The sequence below is a fragment of the Parus major genome, chromosome 3, assembly GCF_001522545.3.
Source record: "Parus major isolate Abel chromosome 3, Parus_major1.1, whole genome shotgun sequence".
Classification (NCBI taxonomy): Eukaryota; Metazoa; Chordata; class Aves; order Passeriformes; family Paridae; genus Parus; species Parus major.
This window is the reverse complement of record NC_031770.1, coordinates 42,594,802-42,607,160: the sequence shown is the minus strand read 5'-3', so window position 1 is coordinate 42,607,160 and position 12,359 is coordinate 42,594,802. Positions and strand designations below refer to the sequence as shown.

The window sequence follows — 12,359 nt, the reverse complement described above, 5'->3', positions numbered from 1 at the left end:
TAAATGGTATAGACAATTTCAAGATTTTCAAACTACAAGTCATCTCACTCTAAGTTCTGTGTTTGGATCTAATTTGTGTTTTCAAAAACAGAAGGGAAGTTAATGATATGCATCTCATGGATAACTACATAATAAACAGAATTTCATTCATGCCTGCTTAGCTTCTCATTAAGCCACTTTCTGGCTACCTAGTCCCATGCTAATATGCATTCTCAAGAGGAAAAAAAGTTCTCAAAGAGTCTATGGAAACATTGTAAAATGTCCCTCCATAAACCTCTTTTATTCAAATATAGTTAAGAGATGAAACAGGACTAAAAATTCATTTTAGTTTGCATCTTCAGTCCTATTCCCAAATTATTTTCTCACTAAGAAAACAACAGAAACACACCATCTCTTATTATTTCCTCTCGTGTAAAACAGCTCAAAGTATGAAAATAAGTTCCAATAATTTTCTACAGTTATGTTCACACTTGCTTAAACATCATCCTACTTGAATTTTCTTACAAGCTTCAAATTGTTTCATCTGAAATTTATTCCCTAGAAAAATCTCATGCTAAATAGTAACATGATACTAAAAGAAAGAACAGAGTATCACATACTGTCATGTTCTTCCTATAACTGATAACAAAATTTTATGAGCATGTTCAGAGCCACTGTAAGAAGCAGCTGTTAGAAAAATCACATGCAGGTTTCTAAGCACTGACATTAAAGTGTTTTTATACAATTAAAAAAAGACCAACTAAGATGCTAAACTATAATAGCTCATCGATGAGAATTTACAGATGTGCATATAAGCAGTAACATCTCATGACATCAGGACAACTTGTTAGCTATAATTACCTAAAGCTACTGATATAATAACTGGAATAACATAGGATCCTTCTAATTCTCTCTGGAGGAAAATTTTGGACTAGCATCTCTGGAGTATTAACTATTAGTTATTCGTCCCAACAGGCCAATCAGATGTAACTGAGGTGTTGATAGAAAGGTGCTGATTTGCACTTGTTGATAAAAATGCCTCTTGAACATGTAAGTATGGGCTTCTTTCCTTTTTCCCATTAGAAAGCTCAGTGGAACTTAATTCAATTTCTTTTATGGCCTTCAATAATCCAAATATTCAAAAACTTTCTTTTCTTCTAAATTTAATTTTGTACTTCTTCCCAGGATGAAATAATAGGAAGGAGAGGCATTTATACTCATAGTATTGTCTCTCACATCTTTACAGTATCATTTATCATACAGCCTTAAATTCCATGGCATGGCATTGATAAGACTAACAGAACTTATGCTCACATTGCATTTATCAGAGCATTTTCCTCCAAAAATTATATCAAACTATATTCTTACTTTTTTTTTGGTGCAAATACATCAGTATTTTAAATCGATGTATTTGTATTAGAAAGTACAGTCCATGCTCCAAATGAATGTTGTCTGAATCTGTCGAGATAGCCATTAAAGGCTGAGGTATATATCATGCTTTCCAAGTCATCACATCATTAAGTCACCACCATATAAGCTCTGAAAGCTAATTTTCACTTCATAATTTTCACTTCTTAGCTCATCTAATCTAACGTTTGGGATTACAGTCACCTTTTTCGCTTTGACACTGTTCCAAAGTCTCTTAACTCTTACTGCTTCCTCAAGAAAAATGCTACTTTTATCAAAAATTATGTGACATCTGTATAGAGCAAAACAGTTGTTCTCAGTATCCATTAATAGTGTTCTTGAAGAAACTGTCTGAATGAATTATCCAACTGCTACATAAGAAGAAGTAACAGACATTTAACCCTGCCTGATGTTTCCAGACTACATGAAAACCTCTAACTATGACCACTAAACTTTCTTACAGCATATTTTCATATGCATGCTGTAATTTCTTCTGAACATCAGGCTGTTCCAAGACCGTCCTTAAGTAAGTGCATATTACCCAACTGAAAGCTCTTCCAACTTCTAACAATTGAGTATGGACAAGATGTTCATTAACACTGGTGGCTGTGAGACCAGGCAATATGTACTTGCTTAATCTTAGCTAGTATTTAGAAGGTTAAAACCTGCTTCATAACTATGCCTTCCTCAAGAGGTGTCATTTATTTAATCCTAACACAGGAATACACAGAAACTAAAGTAATTTATCCTTCTCCATTATCCACTATTCATTGGTTTTGCCTTATTAAGTTAAAAAAACCCAACAACACAACCCCCATATTTCTGTATCTTACTTTCTCTTTCCTCTTCTGCATTTATCAAATCTTTTCTTCCTGATTTGCTTCTGTATCTTGGCTTTTCTGATTTTATTCACCTTGTGCTCTAAGACTATTTCTGGTGTTTTCAGATTTATTTTTTTTTTTTCACTTTTTTACTTTCAGGCCTTCAAAGAAATAATTTTCTTTTTATTCTTGTCTCTTCCCTGTGTTCTCTGTATATACCTCTGCATTTTACATAAACAAGTGCCACCACATTGACTAAATGTATCTGTATCTTAAAATGAGGTAAAGAAATTACAGTATCCACTCTCACCAAATTACCTTTCATCCTTGATTTTTAATTCTGCCATGCAGAATTTTGCCTTAGTAAAAAATTAGGATTGTACCATTCACAGTCATTAGAATTCCCTGAAGTAAAAGAAAAGAAAATGCACTGATGTTTCTCAAAAAACATAGAAAGGCAGTCAAACAATTGTAAAAACAGTTTATATTAAGAGCAGCATTAAACTGGAATTCATTCCTGAAACAAACAACCTCTTTTAAGAGCTAACAAGTATAAAATGCTGTTATGAATGTTTTGGAAATGATCCTCAAGCTGTCATTCACTCTCTCCAAGTGTCAGACTGAGATACAGCTTTTCTGGCCAACTGCTTCCTGCATGTAGTTGCATGACCAGTTTATGGGCTGTTTTGTCCCTAAGCCCTTTCGTGAAAGTGATAAAATTACCTACATTTACACAGTCTAAGGGTAGAGAAGGACCATTGCCTGGTTTACCTCTTACAGGTGGAGTGAAATAAAAAATACTTACATTTTGAAAAAGGTTTTATGAGAAATATGGGAATTGAGCATTCTCAGCATCAACACAAAATCTGGGCTTTAATTTCCTTTAGGACTTTGCTCAAGCCCACATTATCCACTCCTGGCAAACAAAACACGTGACGCTGTACAAGGTTTCATTTTAAAATAATTTGTGTGTGCAATATAGATTCTTACATATAACTTAATATATAAATCACATATGGAGAGCTACATCTCAACACGTATCAAAAACCCTTTAGCCTTTCTTTACTTGGTGTAACTCCTTGCACTCTAGTCCACATTCCCTTCTACTCAGCTTCCTCTCTGAGGCAGGTGTTTAGCAGAGACACCTACTGAAACATTTGCAAACCATTTGCTGAACCAGAAAACCCACCTCTTTCAACTTAAAAGAAAGGATTGTGATTTGCCTTTTTTCACGCTGAACAGTGCAGCAATCCCAAGCAAGTGACATGTAAGGCTGTTATGTATCACACTCTGTAATCACATTTCAGTGTTTTACTGGTTGTAAATAACATGCACGAGTGCTCCAAGGATGAAAGTGCTCTTTTGCTGCCAACATTAGTTGTTTAATGATCTGAACAGCAGAAGCTGCCAATTATTGTATTCCATTTTAAAGTGTCATTTAAAGCCAGACTTGTACTTATGATTCCTTAGCTATACATTTACAACTTAGCTAGAGAACTCTAAGAATGTAACTTGAGGAGTCCTGGAACAGCAATTGATGATTACACATCAATTTCACCTACGGAAAAATACCATGTGTTTTGCACGTTAATTGTCTACCACACAGCATCAGCTTTGCCAGCAGTTCCAAACTGTGGAGAGTGACCTGAAGTACCTTACACAAGGCATGGCATAGCCCTGTTCTGACAAGCTGGTCACATCTTCAAGGGATCTACACAAGCACATGAAAAGCTTTCCCTAACAAGTTTGTTATGAAGAGGTCAATAACTGCTCTAATAGACTCCTTAACACTGTTAATCCTTCTCATCGCTTAAAACTTACCTGAAACAGCCAGCATTTTGGCTTCAAGTAGAGCTGGTAGTTGAGTCTCAATATCACTCACTTTCCTCCTCAAAGTACTGCAGAGTTTCTGACTCGTGCAAACCTAAATTGAGGCAGACAGCCATGATACAGAATTCATTCATGTAAAAGTATAAGGCAGTTGAAATGGGGCTTCAAACGTTCTTGGTTAACACACATGACATAACATCCTGCAGCAAGGTAAAAAAGCTTAATAAAAAGTGATGTCTTTACAGAAACACCCAACATTGAATCAAAATTTCCAGGCTGTGCTGCACATTCTATTGTTAAAACAGAGAACGGTATTAGCATTAACTACCTGCATGAGAGAGGACATGTTTCACTACTACACACTCAGGCTGCACACAGAAGAAAGGCCATCTTACAAATTCTGCACAATTTCAGTATTAATGATTGTGCTTGAAGTGGAGCATAAGTAAGCCAGTATTTGGAGATTAAAATTCCATGACATACAATGTGCACTGATTTTTATACAAAATATACCGTGCTCTGCATTTTAAATGAAAAAAGGCAAAGCAGCCTTATTTTTCACACAGGCAACAAATAAGGCTATATCAGCTTGACACTGTACTTTGTTTCACAGTCAGGACACACAGATCACTAGGGTTCAGGTTTCTGACTTTCCCTTGCTCTCATTTTTATCTTTTTAACTGGAGGTCCTTCAATATGGTTTGGTATTGAAAAGATGGAGAGAGAAAATAGAGAAAAAAAATAAAGCAAATTCATGCGCTTCTGTACTTTACATTTCAGTGTACATTGCCACCTCAGAAGGAGCTTATACAGAATGCAAAATTTATACAAGTCCCACATATTAAAAAATGTTGGGATTACTCCATATTGCATCATTTGGGAAGGAAAGGAAAATGAACAAAGACCCTTCACTGAACTAAGGCAAATCCCTTATTCTGAAGGCAGACGCCAAACACTTTCTTACAATATTAGCTGACACTTAAGAAAACAATGTATTCATTGGAACCAAAACTAAAGCAAGAGCCAAGACAGGCACAGGCCAGTTCTGAAATGATGTCATGTGAAAGGAAATCTCCAGAGAGAAGTTTCCCTGTCTTTCTTCACTTTTATTTTTCCTTCCTCAAAAACAAGCGCTATGCATATTAACAGAGTCACAGGTATAACTTCATTTTTTAAAGAGCAAAACTTTATAGTTCTAATGGTTATCTGTTCAAACAATTAAATTACAATAATTCATATATAAAATAATCTTTAAATTCTTTTAAGTTAATAAGACCCTCTTCCTTTGCTGAGACTATTTATTAACTATAAATGGGTAAATTTTTTTGAATCAACAGAACTACCTTCTAAGCAGTAACTGTTACTCTGAAGTAAAGACTTCAGAGTCATCTTATTAATTTAAAAACACATATGGCTTCTGCATCTACTATAATTTTTAAATTCCCATATATTTCAATTTGTTCCAGTACCCCCTTCTAAGTGACTCACTGGCTAATTCAGTTAAAATGTTTTTAAAACCCCAAACCTGTCAGAGGTGAATAAACGTGCCTAAAAAACCCAAAGGCCATTTCTGTCTCCCATCTCCAAAATAAATCTGAAAGTTTTTAATGACTTCTTTCCAAACAGTATTCTCTCTTTAGGGGCATTGAATGGCTCAGTGAATTGCAATTAGATGGGGAATCTTTCAGCTCCAGGAAAACTGCATGAATATATCCCATGCTGGTAGTAAGTTAAAGTCATTATCACTAGACAGCTGTTTGGCAATTATGCAAAATAAGCTGGGATGTTTAATCAGTTTCTAGTGAGCACTGTCCACTATGTAAGCCCCACTGTCAGAACAAAGCTCACTGGCACTCTTTATTAATGGACCAAATGCAGGGACCAGAGGCAGAAAGGCAGTCCCTCCAACTCGGAGATGATTCTTCTGGAACATGAGATAAGTAGGCTGCCGGGCCTCTGCTTGTATCTATGTCACATGTATTCTGCAGATAAATGAACAACATTAATCTTCAGACCTATCATATGGCATAGTTCAACAAAATTAAATGAGCAAGTAGGAAAGACAAAGTAATATCCCCTAAAATAATGGCACTGCTTCTACGTCACATCAGGTCTACTCCACAAGCTCCAATTCTTTTTACTTTTTGTAATTATTGTATCTTCATAACAGATACCATTATTCATTGCAGTAGCTTATTCAGCTGCTAAGGAAAGGTTATTTGTTAGCTAACAAAGGTGGTGAACATTCACAGAGCCAGTGTCCTGGGCTTCCAGTGAACACCATCCTTCTGTAACCAGCCTGACTGCGGGGGCCTGTGGCCCCAACAATGCCCTCTCTCCCTGTTCTCAGAGACCAGCTCTGCTGTAACCCACAGACCAACAGGCTCAAAGTCTAAAAAAAGCCTCAGTTTCAGCAAAGTGTTTTTGCAGCCAAGTGTTACTGTATTTATTACAAAATCCTCTTCAGTGGTTTCTGAGATTTTTTTTAAAGCAGATTTTTTTTTTTAAAAAAAAGGGCTCTTGTTTAGGAATATACCTTATAAATCTGCATTCAGACTGAAATGTTATTCAAAAAAGCAGTCTATCTGAAACTAGTGGGAAGCTGGTTAGCAAAGATATGTGGAATCAAGATGAAAAACAGCAAAATATCAAAGGCAAGTTTGTCCATTGTCATCCTCTTCCATCTTTCCAGTATATGATGTTAATCTAAAGTGACAAAAACAGGGACAAGGACAGCAAGTAAAGCACTGGAATTGACTCTCTAATCATCTCAAGAGAAAATAAGTTTTGAGTAACCTTCATATTTCTTTAGAACAGCACCTTGGAAAATATAAAGAAATTCAGCTAACACTGCCTAAAGGAACAGTCTACCTGCTCTCCCAGACAGCACAATCTTGCCATTACTGAAAGCAGATATTAATTTCTGAAGCAAAGTGGTGAATAAGGGACAGCCCTCCCTTCATTAGCAGGCAGAAGTTCGCTTTTGCAGCCACAGCTGAAAACAAGAGAGGAGGCAGAAAAGGCCATAGAAATGCCAGTGGCACTGGGGAAAAGGAAGGACCTTTGACAAAGGAATGTTTTCCCCATACAATAAAAAGGTTTAAAAGACCAGCTCTATTTATTTTGAGATGAAAATAATAGGATGAGATTATATGAATAAACTAAATAGGAAATTATTTGGAGAAATGTCACTACATGCTTCCTATTTATCTCCTATAACAAATAAAAGTCATCACATAGGAATAGAATAAAATTAAAATAGTATTTTGTCTAATGAAAATTTAAAGGGGAAAAAAAATAAATCTGTGAAATTCTACCCCACAGACTTCTCTACTGTTACCCAATGCTTCAGCTGTTATTGAAAAAGTCTCTAGGTACTATGGTGATAAAATAATACCTCATGAGACATTTTCTGGGGAAAAGGCAAATTCTGTACCTTATGTTTTAGCTTGCAAATAGCTTGAAACAACACTTGAAAGATCACGTTGAGCTATTGAATGTCTCATTCATTTTAGTGGATGAGGTGTAGATCAGCTAAAATATTTTTCTTGATACTTTACTCATAGTAATTTAAAAAATACAGGGGGAATCACTGTTATAGTCTATATTAATTTTTGCAAGATGTGGGTATACGCAAGGAATAGAGAAAATGAGCTCAAAATAAAGTGGAAGAGAAGGAAGAAGTTGGCAATGAGATGCAGTCTTCAAATTATCTTTGTAACAGTGCACAGTGAAAGTATTGGTCAAGATGATTAGGAAGATCAGATTATGAAGGATACATCTTTTACTGATTTAGGTGACTGCCATTAGAGAAAATGTGAAAAGTAAGTTTATTTCAGAATATAAATTCATTATTAATCAAAACCCAGAAATATTTTTTTCATTTCCTGTTTCATATAGATCTATGTGAACTGGCTAGAGTAAATGGATCTTCTTTTTTCTAGAGTATTCATGGAGCAACTCTCCATGAGTTGCTCAAAGTGGGCAATTCTGAAATAAAACTCTAGTGTTCTACTTCTGGAAAGAAGCCTATGAAATAAGAAATATAAAGGAAAAATATTAATATTTCTAGTTAGAAACAAAAATTATGCTAAATATGCTGTATCACTTTTCTTTGTATTTTTAAAGGGTATGAAAATGAGATTGCTAGCTAGATTATTAGTGAAATGGTGGGGTAAAAAGGTACTTCATTTATGCTCTTCTCTTCATACCAACAAAACCAGTTAGAGAGGAAAGTAAGACATTCTGCATTAAGAGCTAAAACATTCAGCCATGACCATGATTTCATGACACTGAGTAGTCTGTTCCTGAATAGAGACCTGAACAAGAGGACTGATCACCAGTAAAAAAGCTGAGAAAGAAGAGATGACTCCATCTGCTTCCTGAAGTATTATAATCCCTGCGGCCTGTTCAAAAAAAAGTTGGGGAGGGCTTTTCAGTGTATGCTTAAAAATATTTATGTGCAAAATCTTCTTAGAAGGAACACCATAAAGCTAACTTCATAAAATAAAGACAATATAATAAGATGGGTGATATCATCTCTAAATATGCCGAAGAACTGAAAACATGTACTTACTTTGGCAGTAGTTTCTTTAATGGACGTGCTGAACAGTTGTTCTTTCTCCTGAAGGCTAGAAGGAATTAAAGTAAAATTAATAAAATAAAAATAAATTAGGTTAACCTCTGCTCAAAATGGCCTGCTACACAAGACACATTTTCATATGGAAATAAAGTGTTAAACTGACTCATACAAACACAACAGAGTCAATATTAAGACAAAAATTATGCTTAGTTTCAGGGTTGCTAGTGACTAACCAACATCACCTTTGCAGCTCTTTATTAATGAGTATACAGATTTTACTTACCATTTGAAACACAATTATGATTATTTGTGTGATCATAATACCTAAAGCAAATTTAGAAGTTCCTGGCAATGTCCAGGAGTGGTGCTTTCCTAGAGTATCATCCAAAACCTTAACACAAAGGCATTTCAGCTCACAAAGAACTGACAGTTTACTATCCTCTGACAACCCAGCTTTCAACTCTGCCAGAAAAAGTCCAACTACAGTCACTTCTTCTCACAGTAATTTTATGTTACCAGCACTCAGTTTCTTTAGATCTATAAAAACTTACCAAATATTTCTACCAAACTGATGGAACAGTGGGCTGAAATTGAGGCATCATCTATGCTTCTATGAACAAAATTCAAGGTTTTCTTCCACATAATATAAGCATGTAAGTTTCCCACTCTTATATTACCAAATCTAAAGTAAACTTTTGCCTTTGGTTCTCATAAATAAATCCACCATTTACATTTTTAACATGAAGTTGAAAAATCCAAGTAAAAGCAAACATCAGGAGTTAGGAGAGAGGTTATTTTTGCAACTTTAATACTCCCCTCCCTCCGGCTTAGTAGGCGTACACTTTTTATACAGTGTGCAATTATTTTATCACACACTATTTTCTTTTCTGTCAAACACCTCAGTTCTGTGTACATGACAGTCAGCACTTCCCATTAGCAGCATCTCAATTTTTCCTCATGCCTGTGTTATAAAAACTCTGTTTCTTTCATGCCCTACCATTACTATTTTTCCCAAATAAGAACTAACGATTTATTTCTGAGTTTTCCTCTAGTGTTTGGCATTGAAATACCCAAACATATCAGAGACATCACTGGATTTATTTCAGTGATACTCTTGCACGACAAGGCAGTGATGTATTCATTTTACAGGTGTAAGAAACACAAGCCACTGTTATTCAGAAAGCACACTATGACTGAGTGCCTCTTTTGACATGCACACAGCTCCTGCTGCCTAGGCATTTCTATTTTACATGCATTTCAGTTTTCTTTCGAGAACCTGTCCTTATTTTCCAAGCACAGCACTTACTGAGCCTTATTTCAAGAGTCAGCATTTTCATGAGCATGAATCCCAAAGCAGTGAAGTTGGAGCTGCACTCAGCTACTGATCATCTACAGAAAGGCTGCTTGGACCATCTTGCCCAGCTGCACATGGGAGTGAAATAGCCTCAGAGGCAGAATTCAGAGTATCATTTAATCACATTAACGAGGCAATCTATTTGCATTGCTGTCCCTAATACCCTGCTTCAAGGAGCACACACCTTTCCTATCTACAGCCCAGCAAGGCCTGACACCTCATTACCACCCCAGCGCCTGTGCAATGAAACAAACAGAAATGCAGCTGCCTACCTATGTTAAAGTGTTTAATGACATTTCTCACAGAGTCTCAAATTTCTCCCCTTTCTACAGCAATATATGTGCAAAACACAAAGTATTGCTGGTGTAATGATGCCATTATCAGGTCCCTGCTTGCCTCTGGGCATGCCAGAGGGAATGAACTATTTAGCCACTTCTTTTCTTATGCTTTGGAGCTCCCAGTGACTTTCAGCATCTCCCACAACTGGCATCTGAGCTGATCAGGTTATGTAAAAAAAAAGATGGGCTTTGTGTACAGATGTCAAGGGGCAGCAGCAAGGCTGCAGTGTGTAATTGAATGAATACTGGGTGACTGACCCAATTGTACTGAAACTGCCTCATAAAATTCAACTCTAAAGACCCAGGCCATAAGAAAATATAAAGTGCAGTTATAGCCAGAAGAACAACAACATATAGAGGGCAATTCTAACAAATATCTTCCATGTGCTCTTCCTCTTATCTGCTTACTTTCCTCACAGAAAGCTCCCCCCCAGGTTCATACATTTAACTGCTCTGCACAACTCACACAGCTAACGGGAAGAGAGATAATTTTTAACCTCTTTTGAAGCAATGCATCCAAAATAGCACTGCAAACTAGGACTGAGTTGCCAAATCTGCATTGCTAACAAGGATGCACAAGTCCATGCAGACTTTCAGGACCAGGTGCGAAGTGGGAAAAAACATTCTCTCTCTACTCAGATTTCTTTTTTATGAGTCTCTAACAAGTCACTGAAAAATAAATAAGGAATCAAATGCTGCCACTTCAATGACAGTAAAACAACAGTTTTAAGATTATTTTGCGGAACTATAGTTTTAATGGAATTTTATATTAATTTGACCTAAATCAATAAAGGATGTAATTAGTAAGCCATTAATTTGACCCAAGCTGGTCAAATTTGACCCAAGTGGTAGCTGGATTAACCAGACTCAAATCTAAAGATCCTTTTGTTACAGATACAGCATTGACTCTTACAAGTGTATTTGTTTTATTTATGGTATGAATTTCACGGTAGTATTCAGTTTCCACTCCTTGTTAGCCTTCAGAGTGATACCACAGGAATCCCTTACCCCTCACAGAGATTAGCCCAGTGTACAATGCACACACAGCAATCAAAACCATGTACGAACCAGCCATCGTTACCAACTACAAACTGCTTTTAACTACATTTATTCCCAGGTTGTTTTCTTCTACCGCAAAACACTGTCACAGAGAAGCCCCTCACAAGCTTTCCAATTAACTGACAAGGTAATGACCCACAAGAGTAACCAGGCAGTCAATACCGATTCATTCTACCAACAAAGAGCTTTAACAGCCACGATCTGTTACATGTGACTTGAACCAGAAACAGCATTTTCTTTTACAACCACCCTGGAGCATCATATTTCATTTTAAGAGGGGTATTCTGTCTGCTTAAAAGCTGCTTTAGGTATTACTACAAGGGTAAATGGCTTTAGAAAGAGGTCTTTGAAACAACATTAAAATCTTGCCTGGGAAGGCATCCATAGTTTTGACTCGTTGTTATTCTTCTCTGACAGAACAGCTAATCAAGAATTTGACAGCTCCTCCTCACAGTCTTAGCAATCCATTACGAGGACCATTTAGAACTTACTTGTCAAATGCAATATAAGCTAACACCATCACAGAGAAAGCAAAGTTCTTGACCCAGCTGGTGAAAGGACTAGATTAAGACAGGAATTCAATTTACCAAATTTAACTGACTAAATATAAAGGAAAAGAAAGGTTTTTAACACTTGCAGAACCCACAGCAATCTATACATCGGTGTGCAGTATCTTCATTCATGCAGATGGCCACACAGGCCTTTCATTTAAATGACATGCCATGGACTTACAGACATTGGGATCCATTAGGAGGAAAGAAGAGAACGAATTTACATGTGCTACATCCCAGAATATCACTGTATGCAGGCTAGACTAGAACAGGAAAGCAGGAGCTGAGGAATGATGCAATTCCTGGATGACACATGAAGGAATACCTTGGCAAAAGACTGACTTTGGCTGAAGAGCTGCAGGAGGATGTGGGAATGCTGCATGTTCAGGAACTGAAGTTGATCTGGCATGGAACAACAGACCATGGGAAAAATTTTAA

At 36.5% G+C, this 12,359-nt stretch overlaps 1 protein-coding gene across 6 annotated transcripts in view; it reads right to left on the bottom strand.

Annotated features, from left to right (window-relative positions):
• DISC1 (DISC1 scaffold protein) overlaps positions 1-12,359 on the bottom strand; it is a 190,910-nt gene that overhangs the window by 103,557 nt on the left and 74,994 nt on the right. For all 6 annotated transcript variants that reach the window (XR_001520585.3, XM_015622559.1, XM_015622557.2 and 3 more), the window contains 2 exons: positions 8,614-8,668; positions 4,029-4,131 (listed from right to left, as the gene is read on the bottom strand). Coding sequence is in view for 5 of the 6 variants with exons in the window: in XM_015622559.1 (XP_015478045.1) it covers positions 4,029-4,131; positions 8,614-8,668 (158 nt within the window). In the remaining variant the exon portion in view is untranslated. The remainder of the gene's footprint in view (positions 1-4,028; positions 4,132-8,613; positions 8,669-12,359) is intronic.